The following is a 25,141-nucleotide window of genomic DNA, read 5'->3' on the forward strand; positions in this document are numbered from 1 at the left end:
TTGAAACATAATCCCTCGGATGACTTCCAACTCATATGGTAATGGTTCTTGATTATAAAACATGTTCACACACCATTTCAATATCAATTTTTAGGATGAAATAATGATAACTTAGAGCTTACGACTTGTGCAAGTTTCCCTATAATTAGATACGTTAACCTCATATTCGATCATAGTATATATTGTGGTAATAACTTAGAGTTGACCGAATTTTATAACTATTAACTTATTTTTGAACTAAAGTGCTTAGCACAATATCTGTAAACCTTCAATCGTCTAACGGGTGTTACCATGTAAATATGCATGAGAGCATAAGCTATTTAGTTTCCCCAGGATAGGTTGTCAAGTTAAGAACACTAAGAATTATTAGAATAGTCGAATAGATTAGTGGTTAACACCCAAAGCACCAACGTGGATTAGTGGTCAATGAAGCTTGGATTTACCGAAGATCAGATATCCCGTCTCAGGGATGATGAGATAAATGATCACATGGACCGTGAGTTTCCTCGCCTATCCAACGCTGAGTTGGAAGCAGAGTTGCAGCGCATTGCAAAACTTAGGGTTACTCGCGACCCTGATTTATTCGAAGCACTTTTCTTGGGTAAATATCTTTGATATCTTCTTTATAACAACTTTCCCCTTATCAGTTTTCCATTGCTCATCTCCTTTCCTTCAGAATGCTTTTCATTGGCCTTTGCATTAGTTGGTCTCATGATCGTAGGGTTAACAGTAGAAGTAAGTCCAATATACTTTGATGTTTAGATACTAGATTATTTGCAATTGTTATTTATTCTCTGCAATATATAATTGTATTGAATATTTGGTGCCAGGAAGGTTTATCAAAGATATAGTACTATTGTTGCTATGTTATGATTAAGAAAATTCTGATAACAACTCTTGAGTTTTGGTGCTTTTGGTACGAATTCTCTAATCATTTTTGAAAACGTGGTTAATGAGAATATTCTGATAAAAACTCTTGAGTTTGATAGATTTTTCGTTTAATTACTATTACTAAGGCAGCCTTTATCGAAAATAAATACGTTTCCTTAGCTACTCGAATCACGAGAAAGAAATTTCTTGCATCTCAGTCATGGTAAGATGGTGGTTGGAACCATTCCTTGCTACATTGAATGGTAGGGCATTGTTGTAAAAAATCCTTTCTATAGTTTTTCACATAATTTCATTTTGAGTTAACCGTGAAGTTGTGGATTCAATGTGCACGGGATTTATGAATTTGTGTCCAGTGAGTGTATTAGTTTTCCTTTGAAATCTTAGGATCTGTCATCAATTTAATGTTTTAAGTGCATAATGCTACAAAGGCCTTCAGTATTGTTGAGGTTTCTGTCATCGACGGCAACACTGACAAGAAATCTAGTCCATGTCCTTACTTGGATGCAAGAAATTCCTTTTGCTGGTCTAATGCTCCAAAAACATGATTTTCTAATTATCAATAATGATATTTTAGCAAATTTAATTGCATTTTACATAAAATCTAAAAATTAATTACACTTAACTAACTTTTTTCTTTCTTATAATAATAACACAAGATATGGGAAACTATTTTTCCTCTCACAATCCATGACATTACATGAGAGGAATGGTAAGGATGGTGAAGAAGGTCTTTGTGGAAAACCATGTATCCACGTGGATCCAATAACATTTTTATCAGTCAACTCTGAAAGTGCATTTAAAGTTCAACATTATTGCACTACATATGTGTAACAACCACTTTTTGTGCCTCATTGATTATTCCCTTTGCTTGTGAAATTCCAGAAACTACTACTTATATATAAACTTATATATAAGCCCTTTATAGATAATAAAGAGAGAAAACATAAGAAAATGAAACTCATCACCATTTCATTTTTGTCCAAGCTTTTGATACTTCAATATATCTCAGTTCAATGCCTTTCTGCTCAGAATTTTGATTTCTTCTATTTTATTCAGCAGGTATCATGAGTAGATCTATTAATCATTAAGTTTATATTTATATTAACACTATATAAATCTGATTCTGAAATACTGCATATTTCTTTGTTAATGTTGCAGTGGCCAGGAGCATATTGTGATTCAAAGCAGAGCTGCTGTTTTCCGAAAACCGGAAAACCTACGACAAATTTTACAATTTATGGACTCAGACCTAACACCAATGATAATTCATCTCCTTCAAACTGTGATACTAAAAGTGTTTTTGATAAATCTAAGGTATATATTCATTTCATTTTTTGAATGTGTATTTAATTGGTCTTAAGGATTTTGTTAGTACTACATTTCAGTACTGAAAAAGTCATCAATAAGTCATTTAATTTTGTATAGATCTCAGACCTCATTAAGAACTTGGAAAAGAATTGGCCATCTTTGAGCTGTCCAAGTAACGATGGTATTAAGTTATGGTCACATGAATGGATGAAACATGGTACTTGTTCAGAATCTGAGCTTACTCAACATAACTACTTTCAAACAGCTCTCAAACTCAAGCAAAAACTTAACCTCCTTCAGATCCTTAAGAATGCAGGTAACAAGACATGATTTTGAAGCATATCATCAATTATTAAATATTCGACATACACGACATTGACACTGAGACACAAATAATTTTAAAAAATAGAAGTGATTAAACGTAATCACATGTGTCAATGTTATGGACAGTATATGTCAAACACCAGTACACCACACATGTCAGACATTAAATACACTTTTAATCCAAAGTGTTAAGAGCTAAATGATTTATTTTGGTTTAATTGCAGTTTGATCTTCTAGTATCACTCAGTCATGAAATTAATCCTCCTATTTTAAAATCTTCAAAATTTGGTCCTTTCCTTGGATTTATAGGATCCAAATTTGTGATGAGGCGAATTTTAAATGATGTGGCAAAATATATGTTGACGATGATGTAATTTAGGGATTAAGTTCATTGTACTATCATTGCATAGTGAAATTGAATCCAAAAAACATGTCAGATCACAAATTTTGAGTCAAAAAATTCAAGAGATCAAAATTGACCAATTTAAATGGGGATCAATTTTGTGAGTGAACAAAAATAGGAGACAAAAATTGCAATTAATAAAAAATATATATATTTGCAAAATTTCTAATAATTTAATTAATGGTATGAATTTCAGGGATCGAACCAAATGATAAATTTTACAACGTGGGCGATTTTTTAGATGCTATACAACAAGCTACAGGGTTTCTCCCAGGAATAGAATGTAATAGAGATTCAACACATAACAGTCAACTTTTAAATGTTTACATGTGTGTGGAAGTTTCTGGATCAAATTTCATTGAGTGTCCTGGTGTTCCAATGGGCACATGTGGTGCTAAAATACAATTCGCCAAGTTTTAAGAGAATTTGTTTTTGTTAAACATAACATGGTTTAATTTGTATTTTGATGATTTTCTAGTCACATTGTACTCCTAATTCTAAACTATGATGCAATCAAATTAGAATGCAGCTTCAATAAAGTCTATCACCACCATTATAATTATCATCGTGCCTCCTGTGTGTGTCGTCATTCACAACTGCCAATCATCGGCTGCATCCACAACCTTCAATGTTGGCCATCACCTTCTGCCTTCGTTGCCAATCTCCAGTAACCGGTCACCTTCGCTCAGGTAAGAAGAAATACAGTCAAGCATAAATGAATATGTGACGCTAATTGTCACAACCGTGGAATCGAAGATACAATATACAAGCTTTCATGGCAGCCGTCATCACAGGCAAAATTAGACTCGCCTCCTGTACCGGACTAGTCAAAATGATCATAAATCACTTGAGGCTAACCATACCAAGGCCCAATCCCAAAATACCCCCCATCAACGGTCAACCTCGGATCCTCTCTGATTCATAACGCCTCTTCGACCAGTAACGCCTCAATGCCCAACAGATGCAATCATTAATAGGGTGCAGTTCGTAATGACCCCCCTCTCCAAGTCCAATGTACTTTGAAGCTTCTCAATTTGAAAATTATAAACCTGCATCTACCATATTACAAATTGAAATGAGTGATTGTCTCCTATAGAAGCGTCGTTTTTGTGGATTGAACTGAAACTATTATTATTAGTCTTTATTAGGCAACATGCAGTAGATATTTAAGATAAGCCAGCTGATAATTGCTAATCATACAAATGATATAATGAACGAGTATAAATTGAACATAGATATGCAGCTAATAATTTCAAGTGTTTGATAAGATCAATTGTTAATTTAACTAACTTTTTTTTATTGAAATATATTAATTTAACTAGTAACTATAAATATAAAATGTCATATTAAAATGATACTGGTATCTAATCAAGACAAATGTGTAGTTCATATTAAAATTAAATTAACATCAATCAAATTATCATGTTATCCACTATCCATGAAATTAAAAGCGAGTCATGAACTAAAAATAGTCTTAAAATTATTGTCGTTCAACTTTCTTATAATTTTTATATATTGGTCCGCAATAGACTATTTAAAAAAAGGTAAAATTTAGGTGTTTTTTGTATGGTTGTTAATTAAATTATCTATGATTTCTTTAAATCTATAATTTTATCAAAATTATTACAATCATAAAAGATGAATTTTTAGTTAAGAATTATAGAAAAAACATCTAGAAAAATGAACCTAAGTTTGTCCATAAAAAAAATGGTCTAACTATGAAATTCACTTTAAAGTATCGTGTAAACTTTCACTGAAGAGCTATAAAGTCTCGATACGTGATACAATACGATACAACATCAATACTGAAATTTTTTCAAAATTCTCTATACGATATGGCCGGGATACATTATTTAAAAATTAAATTTAAAATTAAATATATATATATAAATGCACAATATATAAACATAACTAAAATCGATAATGATAGAAAAATTAACATTCAAATTACTCAATTTGAGCAAACAAGTGACAATTACATATCAAGGGGATAGGATGGATAGGTCAACTGGTTAAACTAGTTAAACTAAGGGTTTAAGAGTTGGAGGTCCAGGGTTCAAGTCCTGATAAGGAGACAAACTAACATAACAATATAATATATTAACAATCTAATCTATATAAGAAAATTGATTATTCTGGAAACCTTTCAATTACTCTTACTTAAGATGTTGCCATGTGTCAAAAGTAAGGGCAGTTGGTGTCCAAAAATTTGGTAACTAAACTAAAAGTACATAACTAACCAAGTCATCTAAGCCATATGGCATTTTGTGAGTGAAAAGGAAATGTATCATTGAGATTGAACCAAGTCATCTAAGCCAACCACATGAAAATGACACTTCGAGTTACAAATGAACCATATGACATGTGACATATCTGGTTTTGACTATTTTAACTTCTTCCAATTTCGGTTCCCAATGTATGACACTAAATTTCAAATTCAATTTTTTTCTCTCTCTTCACTTATTCAAAATATTCAATTGAATGTCTCTAAACAAATATTTTAACTATCGTATATGAGACAAATTATCATTGATAAAAAATTCAAAATAATTATCATATGTGAGACAAGTTATAAATAATAAAAATTTAAAAAATACTATTTTACACGGGATAAATTCTAATGGATGTATAAATTTTGACTATCATATACCAAATAAATTATCACTGATCAAAATTTTAAAATAATTATCAATAGAAGGGATTTTTTTGAATAAGTTGTGGTTGCTACCATAAATTCTCGATAGAAGGGATGCATCTTAAATGGTCTCTTATGGCAACACATTGTTCCCATACGAAAACTATGTTTGTTTCACAGTCAAGACAGGACGTATGGTGAACTCAAAGGTTTTCTTTTTTAAAAAAAGCGTATTCATTTTGAAGTTTTAATCTGAGTCATTAAAATAATTATGGATGATGAAAATACTAGAACTTCGACCCGTACGGACGGTACGGTGCACAAGTCTAATTAGCCTAATATGTAACAAAAAAAATTGTAATATTAAAAGGTGTTTTAAAAAAACTTTATTGTAAGCAAAAATTTCGGGTTTGATTCTCACGGTAGACAAATTTATTTATTTATTTAAAACTATAATAAAAAAAGAGGAAAAATGAGCGGGAAAAAGATTATGTTTAGGGTTAGCGTATCGGAATAAGGTTAGAATATATATAAGAAAAAATTATAAATGCATTTAATATTAGGTTAACATATTAGGATGGCAAAGGATGCGGGTTCGATTCCCACCGTAGACAAATTATTATTTTTTATATATAAAAACTGCAATAAAAAGATAGGGAAAATGATTAGGTTTAGGGTTAACTTATCGGACTAAGCTTAGAATATAAGAGATGTGACCATTAAAAATTTCAAAAAAAAATGATCATATGTACAAAAGGACTATTTTACACGGGATAAGTTACAACTGACATAAATTTTAACCATCATTATCAACAAAAAAAAAATAAATTAACTATCATATACGAGATAAACTATCAATGATAAAACTTAAAAAAAAAACTACTTTTACGGGATAACTTATTACTAACATAAATTTGAACTATCATATACGAGATAAATTATCAGTGATGAAAAATTCAAAATAATTATCATATGTGACACAAGTTATAACTAATAGAAATTTCATAAAAAAAACTATTTTATACGGGATAAGTTCTAACTAATATAAATTTCAAACTAATTATGATATATGGGGCAATTCTAACTGTCATAAATTTTAACTATCATATACGTGATAAACTATCACTGATAAAAATTTCAAAATAATTATCATGGATGAGACAAATTCTTGCTATTGAAAAGTTCAACATTTTTGGTCAAAATTTCTATCATACATGAGACAAATTATACTACTGACTCATAATACTGATTAAATAAATTCTTTTTTTTTTTTCAATTTTAATTAGCAAAGTGTAACTATCGCACAGGTCTATTACTAGTTTGCTTATTAAAAAACGTGTCGGTTATATTTTTTTTAAAAAATAATATTAATTACTGATAATTCTCCGATACATTTATCGATCATTCTCCGATACATATATAAAAAATTATCGGACGAATATCGATGTCAAGTACGTATCGAACACAATACTTCGTCATTTTTAAAATATCGGGACTTCACAAAGCGAGTGAAAAAAAAAAAAGAAGCAAAGTGGGCCATGTAAACAAACAAGTATGGGTGGATGAAAATTAAAAACAATTTTATCTTTTGACACATATACCCATAACACGACAAAGTCGAATTTCCTAATGTGATCAAACTTAACTTTAACTTATTTTTCGTTTGCTTCAAGCCTGCAATGAAACAATGTCATTTTTATTCTTTGGTGAGATGTCAATAACACATGGCAATCCTTAGCTTCATATGAAAACATCGACCTATACAGACACATATACAATAATGAAAGCTTAAGCTGACAACAATTTCTGTTGCCTAACAACTCAATATATAATGAAAGGCTTTTCATTGTGTTTAGTTAGTAACTTATAAATAATGTTGCATTATTCAATGTTTTATTTTAGGTATCAGTCCCCTAAAGACATTTTAGATTTCATAATAGTCCTTAAAAAAAAGTTCGGATTGGTCCGTTAAAGAAATAAAGGCCCGGATTAGTCCCTTAAAGACATATATGTTTGTCATTTGGTCCTTTCCGTTAAAATTTAACTCCAAATATAACAAAAAATTCCAATGGTTAAAATTTTAAAAATTAATAAGGTTTTTGGTATACCACTTACACTTAATGACATCCACAATATAATTCAGTCAACTAAAACTAACGTTTTTTGTAAAAAAATTGACGGAAATGACCAATTGAGAAACGAATGTGTCTTTAAGGGACCAATCCTAACATATTTTTTTTAAAGGATTATTGTAAAACCTAAAATATCTTTAAGAGACCAATAAACTAATTTAGGTTTTATTTTACGTCTCTTTGGAACAAGAACGATGAGTGATTGTTGCACGGTTGCAAAAGTTACATTTCTTAAAAAATAAATAATAAACTAATTAAAATGAAAGTTACATTTCACCTTATTATTGCCAAAAGAAGTTTACTCTAAATGATAGGGGCATTTTAGTAATAAATTATCTTGCCAGCGTTTTAGCCTGCCAGTTTTACAAACTTATAGTATTTGCCATCTGGCGACTTATTTCATAACCATAGAGCATTTTATATGAAAAATATGATGATTTTTTTTCTTTCTAAATAAATGAAATAATAAGTCATTGAAAAATTAACCTATCAAAAGCAGAGGAATCAACCAAAATTTAAGTTTCGATCATGATGTTCGACCTAAGAGTTTTAGTATTTTTTTTTCTTGTTTATAATGTTGGCAATGAAGATCGAATCAATAACATCATGCATACTATCCAAATTCCTCACCACTAGACCAAACCTAGTGGTTTAGAATTTTAATATATTTATATTAATTTTTTTTTTTTGGATCAAAAGGTGGAAGCAAAGAGCTAACCACCACACAAAAAATTTTAAAAAAATAGAATTATATTTTAATGTTAATTGAGTTAAAATTTATGGACAAATACAGGGCAATTTTATATAGAGCAGTGAATTATATTTTAAAAAAAAAAAATAGAAGAGGAATAAGAAGAAAGAAATATACCTTTCCTGACCAAAAGTAATACTAATAAGATCATAATAATGTTATAAAATAATCATAATAGTTAATAATTATTATATATAAAAATAATAAGATTTTAGACTTTTAGTGGTATATATTTACTTGTATAAGAATTTATTCCTATTTTAGCTTATGATATCAGTTTAGAATGCTACATCATTAATTTAATTTAGTGATTTCAATTAAAAGCATGAAATAAAAGTTAGGCAAAGTCAAAGGGAAGTCGGCATCTAGTTTCTGCCTGAGAAAACAATGTGTTCGGTTGTTGGGGTCACTATCAAATGGACCAGGTCAAGAACAAAGAACAGATGGACCACATCAAATAACAACAAAAAAATAACAAAAATAATATATTCACAACAAAGTATAATGGTTAATTATAATAAGATACATTGTTTTAAAAAATAATATGCTTTAGCTTTCATATTTGAAAATAGATAATAAGGCAACGTTAAAACATACTATATACTAGTACATGTGATATTAAAAGAAGCAATGTTAAAACATGCATTTACTTATTTTATTTTAAATTATAATGATAATAAATTATAAAGGGTAAATATGGATTTTAGTTAAAATAATAAGGGTATAAGAGGAAGAAAAAATGAAAAGCTATAAGCTATAAGCTCATAAGCTACTTGAAATAACTTATGAAAAAAGTTATAAGTCAGTAAAATAAGCTAAAAGTTCTTTCTGAAAATACTGTTACCAAACATGTCTTTTAACTTATAAACCATAAAACAAAAGCTAAAAACTAGCTTTTTTTGGCTTGCCAAACAGACCCTAAGAAAATTTTAAAAAAATTATTGTAAAAAATATTTATATGGTCACAAATATTTAATCACTTCATTTAGTCGTACTCACATCAAAATATATTATTTAATTATTTAAAAAAATATATGTTTGTCATTTGGTCCTTTCCATTAAATTTTAACTCCAAATATAACAAAAAATTTCAATGGTTAAAATTTTAAAAATTAATAAGGTTTTTTACAATTAATAAGGTTTTTGTAAAAAATTGACGGCAATGACCAATTGAGAAACGGATGTGTCTTTAATGGACCAATCCTAACATTTTTTCTTTAAGGGACTATTGTGAAACCTAAAATATCTTTAAGAGACGAATAAACTAATTAAGGTTTTATTTTACGTCTCTTTGGAACAAGAACGATGAGTGATTGTTGCACGGTTGCAAAAGTTACATTTCTTAAAAAATAAATAATAAACTAATTAAAATGAAAGTTACATTTCACCTTATTATTGCCAAAAGAAGTTTTCTCTAAATGATAGGGGCATTTTAGTAATAAATTATCTTGCCAGCGTTTTAGCCTGCCAGTTTTACAAACTTATAGTATTTGCCATCTGGCGACTTATTTCATAACCATAGAGCATTTTATATGAAAAATATGATGATTTTTTTTTTCTTTCTAAATAAATGAAATAATAAGTCGTTGAAAAATTAACCTATCAAAAGCAGAGGAATCAACCAAAATTCAAGTTTCGATCATGATGTTCGACCTAAGAGTTTTAAATTTTAATTTTTTTTTTTTTGTTAACCCACTTGGGGTTGGTCGAGTGGTGTTGGCTTGGGCCCTTGGAGTACCTTCCTCTCAAGGTCTCAGGTTCGATTTCCACTGGTGCCAATTTCGGTGGGCTAAGTCCATACAGAGCAAAAAAAACTCTGGCTTTAAATGGGGCCCCCGCAAGTGGGCGGTGGGATTGGTCCCCTTGGATTAGTCGGTCCTAAGGCCGGATACCAAGTTTTCAAAAAAAAAAAAAAATTGTTTACAATGTTGACAATGAAGATCGAATCAATAACCTCATGCATACTACCCAAATTTCTCACTACTAAACCAAACCTAGTGATTTAGAATTTTAGTATATTTCTATTAATTGAGTTAAAATTTATGGACAAGTACAGTGCAATTTTATATAGAGCAATGAATTATATTTTAAAAAAAAAATAGAAGAGGAATAAGAAGAAAGAAATATACCTTTCCTGACCAAAAGTAATACTAATAAGATCATAATAATGTTATAAAAAAATCATAATAGTTAATAATTATTATATATAAAAATAATAAGATTTTAGACTTTTAGTGGTATATTTAGTTGTATAAGAATTTATTCCTATTTTAGCTTATGATATCAGTTTAGAATGCTACATCATTAATTTAATTTAGTGATTTCAATTAAAAGCATGAAATAAAAGTTAGGCAAAGCCAAAGGGAAGTCGGCATCTAGTTTCTGCCTGAGAAAACAATGTGTTCGGCTATTGGGGTCACTATCAAATGGACCAGGTCAAGAACAAAGAACAGATGGACCACGTCAAATAACAATAAAATATATTCACAAAAAATATGTTTTAGTTTTCATATTTGAAAAAAAGATAATAAGTCAATGTTAAAAGATACTATATACATGTGATATTAAAAGAAACAATGTTAAAACATGTATTTATTTATTTTGTTTTAAATTCTAATGATAATAAATTATAAATGTTAAATATGAATTTTAGTTAAAATAATAAGGGTATAAGAGGAAGAAAAAATGAAAAGCTAGAAGCTATAAGCTCAGAAGCTACTTGAAATAACTTCTGGAAAAAAAAAACTATAAGTCAGTAAAATAAGCTAAAAGCTCTTTCTGAAAAAACTGTTACCAAACATGTCTTTTAGCTTATAAGCCATAAGACAAAAGCTAAAAACTAGCTTTTTTTGGCTTGCCAAACAGACTCTAAGAAAATTTTAAAAAAATTATTGTAAAAAATATTTATATGGTCACAAATATTTAATCACTTCATTTAGTCGTACTCACATCAAAATATATTATTTAATTATTTAAAAAAATATATTATTTAATTTTTTGTTTCTCTACCTTTTTTTTTATTTTCACCACCAATTTAATCTGATTCGGGGTTCAGTTTTGACATCAAGTGGTTTCAACCCCCTTTCGATCACAATTGCGATGATCGAAGTGTGATCCTCCATCATCAATCACCACTAAACCAATTTCTTTCCACCTTTTGTTAATCATGTGTTTGTGACTAAATTAAATGATCAAACCGTTAGTACCCTACAAGACTTTATTGTATTAGAAAAAGGGAAATTTGACTTTCAATTCCTCTTTAGGTTAAACAATTGATATTTAGACTTGAATAGTCAATGAATTCTTTTGTATATGCATATGTATTTTTTATCAATCATTTATCCATGCGCGAAATTTGTAAAGATTAATTCATCGAATCGGATATATAGGATAACAATAACTGACAAAATTTTCCATAAAGAAATTTAATACGATTACATTTTCAAAGATAGATTCGAACTCATGACGTCTAATCAACCGATAATTAAAGTGTTTTTGAATATAAAGTGATATGTCATATCATGTCTCGAATAGAATATATCTCTAATACAAATAAATATACGAAAAATGATTGAACTAGTTCAAATCTTTAATGAGCGCCCTTCAAAACTAAATTGTTTGAAAGAACATGAATTGGAAATCTAAGAAGTAAGATAGAAAAATTTATAATGAACCGATGGAAGAAAAAAAAAATCAATCTCAGTGTCTATATTTTATTCACGAGACTCTGAATTCAGTGCCACGTATGTTCATTTTTACTTCACACTTTTGTTGAATTTTTTTTTGGTACACCACTTTTGTTGAAACTTTTACTTTGTTATTTTTAAAGTTCAATAAACATATTGATTTATGGATAGATAAATAAATAAGTGAAATGAGATAATAATTGTTAAGAGTATAGTATCATAAGAAAATAGTAGTAAATAATTATACATAAAAAAAGTTATTTAATTTTTATAGTATTGAAAATAACTTTAAAACAAAAACTAACAACTAAAAATAAATGAAAGAGTCCGTCAAATAAAAAATAAATGAAAGAGTATCATACGCTAAACTTAAAAAGACGATTGAATATTAAAATTTAAAATATATTTGAGCTTATCAATAATATAAAGGGTTAAGAAAGGTTTTGCTATTGGACTGGCCTTAGAGTCGGCCTAACTAACACAGATGGAAGCTCAAGGTAATTTTAAAAGGTAAAATAAAATAGTATACAGTAGAAATTCTTTAAATTAATAATGTCAGGACCGGAAAAATTTATTAATTTAGAGAGTTATTAATTTATCGATAAATTAATAATTATTAATTTAAAGAGTTTTTAAGTAATTATACTGTACATACCAAACAAGAAGGCAAATTAGTCTATGCCTCTTAGAATTACGTTGCAGCGAACTTTGGGACTCAACGTAAATTAGTAACTATTATGTTCATATGCATTGGAAATCAATAATGACTTTTGAAGTACAGTAAATGTAAACAAGAGGAACAAATGTGTTCAATATTTTTTTTCAGTTTTTATGGATTATTAATTTATGATTTTCTTGGGACCCAAAATTATAAAGGGATCTCCCGAAAAATTATTATCTTATTATTTTATCAAGTTTTTCAATTGTTTACATTGGCCCAAGTCGGGACCGGACAAATTTATTATTTTAGAGAGTTTATTAATTTACCGAGTATTGATTTAAAGAGTTTCTACTATATTATGAAAGAAAAAAAATTGATTCATTTGTGTCCTCTAAAATTATGAATTTTGTTTTTAAAAGAATTGATTTTATCATTTAAAAAGGGTTAACAGCACAATAAATATTAACGGCACAACTTATGTCTATAAAAGATCATCTTAGATATATAAGAATGAGAAGCGCCAAATTAATCATCTTAGATATATAAAAATATAGGAAAAAATAGGTTATAATGAATCACTCTTTTATGTCTATTATGCTAGAAATAAATGAGAATATAAAATTTGAAGTACTAAATGACCACAATATATTGGTCAATATTGAAGTTCAATTTCAAATTTTAAATGCTACGCAATATGTAATAAAGAAAAATCAAATGCTCCAAAGAAAGCAAATCAAACATTGTAAAGAGACTAGAAATCAAAACAAATAATTCTGCACTAAGACGGGATTTAAACAACACCAAACGAATAAATCATAAAGAAGAAAACTCAAATATATGAAACTTATAACTATGTGAAAATCAATTATTTAAATAAAAAGAAAAATAAAAAACGATATTTCGGATCAAAATTGACGCTAAATCACCCCTCTAATTACATTTTGTTTTATCACTTTATAAATTATAATTTGACTCATGTTCAAATTAAAATACTAAACCTTTCTCTAAAAAACACACTTCTAAACCCTAAAATATAAATGGACCAAACTTATGTACAATTCCATATACACAGTTCTTACTCTGCTAGATACAACTTTCTTTTTTTTCTAATTAAAAAATATATATAACTACCTTTTTGTGAGAGGAACAGGAAAAACTGCATCTAAAGAAATGCATATAAGTTTTGTCCAATATAAAAAGACAACACAATCTTCTTTTTACCTTCACATTGAGACAACAATAAATTAAACATGTTCTTATCCTTTTTTATTTAGTCTTATATTAGATGTCATATAAATTTAAATATTATCCTATGCTTATTTTTTTATGGCCTTGCTTGCAATTTGAGTGCGTACGTACTTTATATAATTATAAGATAAATTTTTAACGTATGAGATCCATATTTCTACTCATACATCAAGACAGAGACCTATTTTTTTATTAAAAATGTATATGGGTACATATATTTCTACTCACATATTAATACGAAGGACTATTTGTTTTTTATAATTCTACGTGAACTTATATTTTTATTAATAAATAATAATATGAATATCCATATTTTTTTTTAATTTTTTATGAAATCTATATTTTTACTCATATTAATATGATGACTACTTTTTTTAATGACTAGATATAAACTTATATTTCTTTTCATATATTAATACGAGATCTATTTTATTTTATTGTAATTTCTATGGGAACATATAATTCTACTTATGCATTAATACATATGATTTTTTTTTTAATTTCTACTTAGATCTATATTTTTACGGACTCTATAATTGTAGTCATATATTAATAGGGAGACTTTTTTAAAAAATTTCAACCGTAATCTATATTTTTGCTTAAATATTAATACGGGAATCGATTTTTTTTGTTATTTATATTGTAGTATATATTTCTACTCATATATTGATACACAAACATTTTTTTTTTGTAATTCATATCCACCTAAAAAAAATATGACACTATACATAAATTTTACAGTTAGTTTAATTATTAAATTATATAAAATTGTAAATATTTATATAGTTGTCATTAATTATCTTCCATTATCAATTAAAATAAAATATATTATTTATAAGTCAATAAATCTACAAACGTATTTTTACCCGTGCTTGGCACGGGTATGCATACTAGTAAATATTAACGACACAACTTATTGTCTGTTTGTCTATTATATATTTGTTAATGGAAATTGAGCATCATTGAAAAAAATTATTTTATGATTGAGTAATCTCTTAAATAAAGGGGATAACACAATTTTACAATCCAAAATTCCAAATTAACATTCAATTAATAAAATTGTATCCTTTAATTAAGAGGCAACAATTGATTTTTTCATTAATTATATATAATTAATTAACATACTATCTAATGAATACTAGAATCTTACCAAAAAAATAAATAATGTATACATCAATTGTTGAGCTTGAAATCTTACCAAAAAAATAAATATGAACATCATTAATAGGGCCCTTTATCTAGATTTTTTGGCTTATTTGATAAATAAAAAAAAAAATTGATTATCTTTTACAAATGTTGCGACTCTATACACATAATTTGTTTTTAAAATCGCTAATGCTAATATGTTAATTGTTATTTTTAGTTATTGTTAGATTGCTAGATATAAGAATTGAAATTGAAACTTTCTTAAAAAAAAAAAAGAAAGAATTGAACTTGAAGCCATCACTCCACTCGCCATTTTTTATTATCCAAAAATAAAATGATAATCATATTACCAAAAATTCATACGCAACTGTATGATCTTAAATTCAAACCCGATTGAAGATGTCAAATCTAACTATATTGGTATTTGTCAATTGAGTTAGGTCCTACGAACTTATCACTTCACTTTTAACTCGAGTGAAACACATAATACAAACCTACTCTAATTTCATTAAAAATCGAATATTATACGTATTTTAAAACAAAATGACAATCATATTACCAAAAATTCATATGCAACTGTAAGATCTTAAATTCGAACCCGATTGAAGATGTCAAATCTATCTATATTGGTATTTGTCAATTGAGTTAGGTCCTAGGAACTTATCACTTCACTTTTAACTCGAGTGAAACACATAATACAAACCTACTCTAATTACATTAAAAATCGAATATTATACCTATTTTAAAACAAAAGTCAAGATCCATTTTAGTCTTTCACAAATTTTAGATGGGACAGTTCAATCCTTAACAAAAATAAAACTCAAATTAGTCTCTGAGAATTTTATCTTAAAAACAAACTTATCTTTCTGTTATAACGAATCATAGACTAGTTTGTTCTCAATATAAAAATATTAAAGAATAATTTGAATTATCCCGTAAAAAATTTGTGAGATCAAACTAAGTTTCACTCTTAAAAATATATTTATTTGGAAAAGTATGATATTTTTTCATGCAATTGGAAAAGTATGATACAAAATAATATAAGACTTTAATTGATATGCACCGACGATGTAAAATAGTTTTACATAATCGTCCAATAAACAATCATTATTTTGCGATGTCATATCAAGAAAGTGGGGTGAAGTGGGGTGATGTGGCGAAAAACATGGTTGATATTGGTTGACTGTGTAAAATTATTTTATATCATCGGTGCATATCAATTAAATCCATAATATAATAAGGAAGTATATATTTTCAGCACAAAATAATCTTGGAAAATGTATATATTTATTTACATTTATACCCTTTCGTGTGAAACAACAAAAAATACCTATTGACACCGGAGAAAACGGTGTCCGAATGTCTCCGTGTTTTATTTTTTATTTTTTTTACTTTTCCTTACCCGTCTCTTTTATTTTAAATATTTTCTTATTTTACTTTTTAATTAATTCTCTTTCAATCACTACTAGTTCGTTCGTTCGTATGGAACACTACACTATTAAGTTTTGAACAATGAAGAAAAAAAATTAGAAGAAAGAAACAAAATCACAAAAAAGAAAGAAACTTCAAACTTAGAAGAATTAGTAGAAAACAAAAAATCTCTCTTCACTTTCTCTCTCTCTACATTTTCCGCCATTTTCTCGAGAAAATCTCACAAGGTAAAACGATTCTCTCTTTCTCCTTCTCTTTCGCTGCTTTACATTGCGATTCTACTTCCTTTTCACACTCTCTCTATTCTCTTTTCAACTTTGATTCTTTATAATTTCTTCCAATTTCTCTCTGATTTTTCCCTCTCTTTGATCCATTCGACTCCGTTTTTACTTGCTTTTCCTTCAGATGCATCTGTGTTCAGTAGAATTCTTCATGAAACTAACTGCAATTTTTTAACTGTTTTAATTTTAGTTTTCTGTTAATTGTTGTTCATGATTTATGATTTCATTTTGTTCTTGCCGTTTTTGCTATGATTCCTACTTTTTCTGTTTTTGCATTTAATTTAGAGATCAATCCAGAAAAAAAGCTAAAAAAATTAACGCGTTTATGTGTATGGTCATAGGATTTTTACACACGGATACATAAATGAGAATATAAATATTTTCTTTTATACATGCATTTGTTCATTTAGTCATTTTAGTAGATTAAATGCTAAATTTATTATAAATAAATAAATAAATAAAATTAAACGATGGATTTAGTAAGATCTGAGTTTGGCGTGTGATGTGATTCTAGTTAATGCATAATTTGAAATTTCGATTGAATTTATCCTTTTCTGTGATTTATTTCTGTGTCATGTAACAATTAGTCATTTTGTCTTTGTTCTCATAGGTATTATTATTTTTTATCAGAAAAAATTGAAGTCATAGGTATTTTTTTTTTTTTTTGAAGAAGCTAAATTAGCCCCACTCAAATTGGCACTAGAGAGAATCAAACTTCAGACCTCAAGAGGAGCACACTCCCAAGTCCCAAGTCAATACCAATGCACCAACCCAAATGGGTTTTGAAGTCATAGGTATTATTATGATTTCACTTGTTTTAATTCCTAATTATTATTATTTTGGTCAAGTTGTTATTATTATTATTATTATTATTATTATTATTATTATTATTATTATTATTATTATTATTATTATTATTGTTGTTGTTGTTTTTGTTGACGTTTCTAATTTTTATTTTAATTTTGGTCAAGACATTTCTAATTTGTAATGCAATATAAATATGAAATATCTTAATGCTATGTTGTTGACTAAATGGTGATTGATTGCCTAGGTTTGGCATTGACCAGCAACACTTATTTATGGCTATAAAATTTTATTTGAAATGGCTGCTTTAAACTTCAATAGAGTGTACCTAAGAGCGTTTAGATGAGATGACGCGAGTCTTCTAACTTAACCAAAGTTCTAGGTTCGATCCTCGACTTAGGCATGCAGCAGAGGGTTTGCCGACCATTTGGTTGTAGAGGATATCTGGTTTACGCCAAAAAAAAACTTCAATAGAATGCTGGTAGGGGAATTGACTAACAACAGAAAAATGTCAAAGAAAATAATTTTTTCATTAGATGATAGTAGTACTAGCAAGTAATAAATTCCCAAAGCTATGATTAATTTTAAGTTTGTGTTAGAAAGAAGTCGCCATTCATATTACCTCACAGAACTGCTGAATTTTTAAGTTTGTATTAGTCATTTTATAGAACACCATGTTTGAGTTATTTTATCCACATCTGCTGCAATATTTAAAGGCATAAATAATTGTGAGTTTATTGTTTTGAATTCAGGTTCAGCATGCTAGCTACATTTGATGTGCTTTTGATATAGTTTCCATGGTGGTCGGTGGATGTATCATTATTCCGAACATGCTTCTAAAGACTTGGTAATTGGTACTTGCTATCAGATTGACAACAGGCATAAAAAAAATAACGCACTTCTATTTGGTCAAGGTTTCACTATACACATTTCCTTAAATCTAATAACAAATTTTACAATATCAGTGTTCCTTATAGTTTCTACTCTACCATTTTTGCTCAACAATTACGACAAGGAGTTGTTAGAAAGTCGATGATTAATTTGGTTGTAGTTTGGCATCCTTATGATTGAGTACCATAAAGATGCAGGAATATTGGTTCAATAATCGGATCATCAAGATGAAGAAATTGTATGGAGGAGTTCTGATTGCCTCATCATTTACACTTTTTATGCTTATGATCCTGCGATATGGGGTCATGAAAAATCCTATTGGCGAAGGTTATTTGACTATACCTGTCTTAATTAATGGAACTAATCCTCTAGAGTGGATAAATCCTGTGATTCCACCTGCTATTCAAAATCCAGCTGGTACTTCGCAAGTTATTTCTGCAGACATTTTAGTATCTAGCCTCTTCGCCAGGAACAACTTTTCCAAACAAGAGCAACAAAATCTGCAGACATGGAACCACTTGAAACACTTAATTGATCATGTTCAGGGTTTACCTAGTGCAGCAGAAGCTATCAAGGAGGCTGCGAGTGTATGGAATAGTCTTGTTTCCTCAGTTGAAGAGCAAAGGCAAGGTCATGCAAATGATAGTTCAAGAGCAAAAGAGAAACAGTGTCCCCATTTTCTTAATAAGATGAATTCTACTGAACTTGGTAATAGTAGTTACAGACTGCAAGTTCCTTGTGGTCTGACACAAGGTTCTTCCATTACTGTAATTGGCATTCCAAATGGTATTCTAGGTAATTTTCGGATAGACTTGACTGGAGATTCAATCCCTGGGGAGCCTGATCCCCCAGTTATTTTGCACTACAATGTTAGGCTTCATGGTGATAAAATCACTGAAGATCCAGTAATTGTTCAAAACACCTGGACAGTAGCTCATGATTGGGGTGAAGAGGAACGGTGTCCATCCCCTAAGTCCGAAGAGGTTAAAAAAGGTGAAAAATACTTTCTCATCAACATCCATAGGAATTCATGTTCATCATAATTGAAATCAAAGTTTCCTCTTATCATTCTGAAATAAAATTTTAAGAAATTTGAGTTTAATGACTTCCAAAGAGTATTTGTTCTAGAACAAAAGGGCTCATGTTTTCTGCTTAGTTTTATCATCCTATTAATGTGCAATTGCAACAGATTTGAATCCTCCCCACGTGAAAATCAATTGCATTTTCTTACAATAATCGTCTTTGTTGTTCTGCTTCTATATTAATTCGTAGTGCTAAAACTTAATCTGTTTGATTTTTGCTGATCCGGATGTTGTAAATGCCATAAAGTGTTTTTCCATAACTTTTAACTTCCTTTATTTAATATATATATTGCTGTTTTCTATGCCAGTTGATGAGCTGGAACAGTGCAATAAGATTGTAGGGAAGAACATTAGCCAACTTTACACGGGCGGCATGCATTCCCACACTTCAAGACAAATTTCAGCAACTGAAGAGCAATTAATTAAGAGAAAATACTTTCCTTTTAAGCAAGGTTACCCCTTTGTAGCAACTATTAGAGTGGGATCAGAGGGAATCCAGATGACAGTTGATGGAAAGCACATAACTTCATTTGCTTTTCGTGAAGTACTTTCTTTCTCTCTTGCTTTTATTTTTTAATAATATTAAATATTGAATCATTGTATGTTTTCGTATGCTGATTAACTTTGCTGGTTATGATCCAGACTCTGGAGCCATGGCTTGTCAGTGAGATAAAAATTTCAGGGGATATAAAATTAGAATCTATTCTTGCAAGTGGTCTGCCTACATCAGAGGATTCAGAGCATATTGTTGATCTGGAATTATTGAAGTCAAGTCCTTTATCTGCACAGGCCCCATTGGATCTCTTCATTGGTGTTTTCTCTACAGCTAACAATTTTAAACGACGGATGGCTGTTAGAAGAACCTGGATGCAGTACAATGCAGTTAGATCAAATACAACAGCTGTGCGCTTCTTTGTTGGTTTGGTAGGCGAAACTTGTGATTTCAAACACGAATCTTAATATTAGTAGAATTGAGTAAAGATCTTCTTATCATATCATATAATAATAAAATTTGAATTTAAATTGTGCTTTTCTGAATTGATTGTCTTCAAACTTCGAAATTGTTTCATTGATCATAAACAAAATGTGCTTATATATTTGTTTCCATTTGAGCTTTTTGTTTTCAGTATTTGTATCCTATCTTGTATCTTGGCCTTTTCATCTGGAAGAAGATCAAGATGAACATGATATTTTGCAACTTTTAAAAATTCTCTGTTAATAGTGTTACATGCTGGAATTTGCTGAATTTGGTCTCATGTTTGATTTGATACAGCATAAAAGCCAAATAGTTAATGAAGAACTGTGGAAAGAAGCACTAACATATGGAGACATACAGTTGATGCCATTTGTTGACTACTATAGCCTGATCACTTGGAAATCTTTAGCAATTTGCATTTTTGGGGTAATGTCTTGTTTTTTCTATGATTTGGCAGGAAAATCCTTCCTCTCCTCATTGACATTATCTTTTGAACAGACGCAGGTTGTTTCAGCAAAGTTTGTCATGAAGACAGATGATGATGCATTTGTTCGTGTAGATGAAGTGCTAGGCTCTTTGCAGAGGATCAATGTGGATCGTGGGTTACTATACGGACTGATCAATTCAGATTCCGAACCTCATCGCAATCCTGACAGCAAATGGTACATCAGCCCAGAGGTAGAGATATCCTTTCTTTTTTGAATAATCTTTCTTCCACTTTGTTGACATTACTAGTTTCTGATTGTAAGTTTATGGTATATGCAATTTTGTTGATTGAACTGAGCCTGCTTGTAAATATATCTTGGATGAGGGTAACGGTCTTTGTAAAAATATACTCTATTCATATTGAAATGGAACTAAAAGTATACTCTATTCATATTGAGATTGGACTGAAATGCTTACTTGCTAACAATATTGGAATGGCACTTTTATGCACATCCAGGTTTTTTATTTTTTATCATTTTTTTAGTTTCCATTTGTCTCTTTTTTTTCTTTTGCTTGTTTTGGAATCTTTACCACTTGTTTTTGTTCTCTTCCCTCTCTATCTTTCAACTAACGTACCATTATCTTATTTTATGCTATGGTAAAGGAATGGAGCGAAGGAACTTATCCTCCATGGGCACATGGTCCCGGGTATGTGGTCTCACATGACATAGCAAAAACAGTGTACAAGAAATACAGAGAGAGTCATTTGAAGGTATGTAAAAAACTTTATTTGATTAAAATGTAAAAGATGGCAGTGTGCCGGCTTGAAATGTGTTATGTGCAAAAGCATCGGGGCATATGTGAACACTCAATCAATTCTTAAACTGTCTTACAGATGTTTAAACTAGAAGATGTTGCAATGGGAATCTGGATTGCAGACATGAAGAAGGAAGGTCTAGAAGTTCGATACGAGAATGAGGCAAGAGTTTATAATGAGGGTTGCAAGGATGGTTATGTGGTTGCCCATTATCAGGGTCCTAGGGAGATGCTTTGTTTGTGGCACAAACTTCAGGAATTAAAACGCGCAACATGCTGTGGTGATAGAAGGTGACTGCTGAGTACTGTTTGACCGGGATACCATTTCGGATAACAAATTTCTCACTTTTTGAATGGCGAAGAGCTTATAGAATAGTTAGTGTAGCCAGAAATGATTAGAAATAGTTAATAGTAGGGCATATTTGTAATCATAGATTCTTTGAAGTAAATCTATTGATTGTTCTATGTAGAGAGAGGGAGAGATTTGTATAGAGCTGGCAATTAGAAATGGGTTATCAAATTTTCCTGCATCTGATCAATTTTTTTATTCGAAACATGCCATTGTAGAAAAAACCTCAAATTTTTAACAAATTTTATGTCGGTACTACGATAGTTTAGTGGAAAATTCTTGGTAGATCTTCTGCATTTGATAAGCACTACCAACTTTTATATTGCTTTGACATTTAATTTTTTCAGTCCTTTCCCCAACTCAATTTTGTTTTTGGACAGAAAGGGCTGCCGTCTCATGGGTTTCCCCCTAGAGTTCTCCTTTTAGGGTTGATAAGCCACTAGTTTTCTCTTGCCATGGTTGATAGTAATTCCATGTGAGATGTACTTTCGGTGATGCTATCATGTATATATATACTCCCTCCGTCCCGAAATATAAGGGAAAATGGGTCAACAAAAATTGATGTATTTGGTTAAAAATTTGGGCTAAATACATCAACTTTTGTTGACCCATTTTCCCTTATATTTCGGGACGGAGGGAGTATTCTATTGAGATGATGAGAAAAGACGATCATTCCAATTATCTTACACGGTATCACTCCTAATTGATCCCTCTCTAAAAAATGTGTTTCTTTTGTAAAAATAAGGGGCACATGAAGAATGGTTTCCCCTAGTTTTAAAATGACTTGAAACGAAAGGTAAACTTATCACATTTCTCTGTTATGAATCTAATGTGGTTGATGTTATTTATAATATATGGTGAAGTAAGTTATTCTAGTTCTACAATCCATGTTTCAAATACTTTGGGTATCACAAGTCTAAGGAAACCACTTCCAAGTGAGTAAGACGTCTATTCATGAAAATTTTCTCATCCCACCTACTCACTTTCTCCCATACCTCCTAGCAATTCGGAAAACGTTTTCCGAATTTTTTATAGTGTAAATTTTACACTAGAAAAACAGTTCGGAATGTATTTTCCGAATTTTTTTGCACGCTAGGGGAGTAGGCGAGAAAGTGAGTGGGTGGGATGAGAAAATTTCTCATTCATGAAGCAAGATGTGTTTACATGTGGAGACTATTGGAACATGCATTTTAGTTTTAAATAGTGACTTTGTTTTAAATTTAGAAAAATATTTTATGTTCCAAGTTTATCTAGAAATTTAATTTATATTTTATGCATTTAAGTTTTTCTAGAAATACTTTATGTACCTTTGGGACACTCTTAATTTTTATGAAACGTATTTCAACTTGTTTTATAAGTCTAATTTCTTTTATAAAAGTAGTGTATTATGATGTATTCTCAATTAAGTTGCAAAAATGCTACTAATAATCTTTTGTATGTTCACGTCAGAACAAAATTATGTGTTATAAATAACGAATCTTCTATTCTATGGCCCCAAAGCTTAGGACATATCATGAGAATCAAAACACTAGCGAATGGAATGATAAAGATTTGTGTGAACTGCATGCAGACTAAGATTCTAACTTCTAAGAAGTATTCAATAGGTGCAAAGAGGAATACTTACGGATGGCAATGAGTTGGGTATGAGTAGGGTACTATAGTACTTATTCTCATACCTGCGGATTGAAAAAATATCCGTACTCTTCCCCATACCCGCGTGGGTAACACCTTTTGCCATCGTCCTCATATCCTGTGGGTACCTAAGTACCCATACCTGTATCCGTTGCCTGTATCTTTACTAAAATTAAATTGATCAATTATAAAATATCATATCATTTTAACATAATTAAAAAAATTTCAAAGATTTTAATATTGACTAATGAAAATTATAAACAAAATTATTACTAACCTTATGTTAAAGTTCATATTTATGTTAAATATTCACATTATTTTTGTATAATTATATTATAAATAAATATTTTTACTAAAAATATGTAATAGTTTAATAGTGTTGTATTGTTTTAAATTGATTCACATATATTATTATATAATAATATAAATAAAATAAATAAATATATATTATGTGGGTATGGGGCGGGGTGGGTGCTAAGGTACCCGCACCCGTACTCGTTCATTTTTGCGGGTAATTACCCATACTCGTGCTTGTACCAAAAATGCGGATTTTTACCCTACCCATTGTGAGTAATTTTTGCGGGTACCCTCGGAGTATAAGTCAAATTATCATCCCTAAAAATACTAAATATTATAAATCAACATTCAAATATTTGTTGCTCCGACTTAGACATACATGATTTGGATTACTCACCATATATGTATATTTATAGTGTTTTTATTCTCGCTGTATATATGCACATCGATGATGCGACATAACCCAAAGAAAGACTATGAGTTTGTTTGGTATGCAATATGGGGAGTCGTAATCAAAGACTTCCTAGTCATGGTAGTAAGTTGTAACTAACCTCATCTTCACCACCCGACATCTTCAAATGTTCATTGGATTATAGATATGAATGGGTCTATCCTTTCATTGTCCAAAGCACTATAATGCCTCTACAAGAGTTACCAACTCGGAGGAGTGAATAGCCAAATATCCTATGAAATTGCAAAAATTGTTAAATATATTCTCTGTAATTTTGGAAATGTCAAATGTCTTCATGAATTTGAGTGGTGTCTATCAAATATTATGGTGGTATTTGACGATTTTTACAATTTCAAGGATATTTGACTATTCACTTATATTTCTTGGGTTTAATATACAAGTGTTATCCACAAGACCGACCCAAAATATTTTGAGATCCAAAGTAAATTAAAAAAATAGCCCTTTGAAGGTAGATGTTTTAGTAACACTAATATGTTTTTTTTTTTAATTTAAATTGTAT

The 25,141-nt window shown here is 29.6% G+C and overlaps 2 protein-coding genes across 9 annotated transcripts; both read left to right on the forward strand.

Moving 5' to 3' along the window:
* The first annotated feature begins 1,776 nt into the window (after positions 1 to 1,776).
* LOC123905027 (ribonuclease 3-like) lies at positions 1,777 to 3,480 on the forward strand. The gene is made up of 4 exons (XM_045954640.1): positions 1,777 to 1,950; positions 2,050 to 2,205; positions 2,317 to 2,515; positions 3,123 to 3,480. Exons 1-4 carry the CDS (start codon positions 1,843 to 1,845, stop codon positions 3,344 to 3,346), a joined length of 687 nt encoding a protein of 228 aa, XP_045810596.1. The 5' UTR covers positions 1,777 to 1,842; the 3' UTR covers positions 3,347 to 3,480.
* A 13,147-nt stretch (positions 3,481 to 16,627) lies between these two features.
* LOC123905028 (beta-1,3-galactosyltransferase GALT1) lies at positions 16,628 to 22,526 on the forward strand. 8 transcript variants are annotated; one of them, XM_045954647.1, is made up of 10 exons: positions 16,674 to 16,843; positions 17,528 to 17,691; positions 18,454 to 18,615; positions 18,790 to 19,585; positions 19,983 to 20,218; positions 20,317 to 20,598; positions 20,948 to 21,076; positions 21,149 to 21,328; positions 21,741 to 21,848; positions 21,972 to 22,526. In XM_045954647.1, exons 4-10 carry the CDS (start codon positions 18,820 to 18,822, stop codon positions 22,185 to 22,187), a joined length of 1,917 nt encoding a protein of 638 aa, XP_045810603.1. In that variant the 5' UTR covers positions 16,674 to 16,843; positions 17,528 to 17,691; positions 18,454 to 18,615; positions 18,790 to 18,819; the 3' UTR covers positions 22,188 to 22,526. The 8 variants fall into 8 exon arrangements, with proteins under 8 accessions (XP_045810602.1, XP_045810600.1, XP_045810601.1 ...); XM_045954648.1 differs by having other exon boundaries at positions 17,568 to 17,691; XM_045954649.1 differs by having other exon boundaries at positions 17,571 to 17,691.
* Positions 22,527 to 25,141: the final 2,615 nt, after the last annotated feature.

The sequence above is a fragment of the Trifolium pratense genome, linkage group LG2 (assembly GCF_020283565.1).
Source record: "Trifolium pratense cultivar HEN17-A07 linkage group LG2, ARS_RC_1.1, whole genome shotgun sequence".
NCBI classification, from domain to species: Eukaryota; Viridiplantae; Streptophyta; class Magnoliopsida; order Fabales; family Fabaceae; genus Trifolium; species Trifolium pratense.

Bases quoted from the DNA above. Each gene is read 5' to 3' on its own strand.
- LOC123905027 (XM_045954640.1), top strand. From the start codon at position 1,843: ATGAAACTCATCACCATTTCATTTTTGTCCAAGCTTTTGATACTTCAA. The intron at 2,206-2,316 runs GTATATATTCAT...AATTTTGTATAG, and splicing joins GTGTTTTTGATAAATCTAAG to ATCTCAGACCTCATTAAGAA. The intron at 2,516-3,122 runs GTAACAAGACAT...TATGAATTTCAG, and splicing joins TCAGATCCTTAAGAATGCAG to GGATCGAACCAAATGATAAA.
- LOC123905028 (XM_045954646.1), top strand. From the start codon at position 18,784: ATGCAGGAATATTGGTTCAATAATCGGATCATCAAGATGAAGAAATTG. The intron at 20,219-20,316 runs GTACTTTCTTTC...GTTATGATCCAG, and splicing joins CTTCATTTGCTTTTCGTGAA to ACTCTGGAGCCATGGCTTGT. The intron at 20,599-20,947 runs GTAGGCGAAACT...GATTTGATACAG, and splicing joins TGCGCTTCTTTGTTGGTTTG to CATAAAAGCCAAATAGTTAA.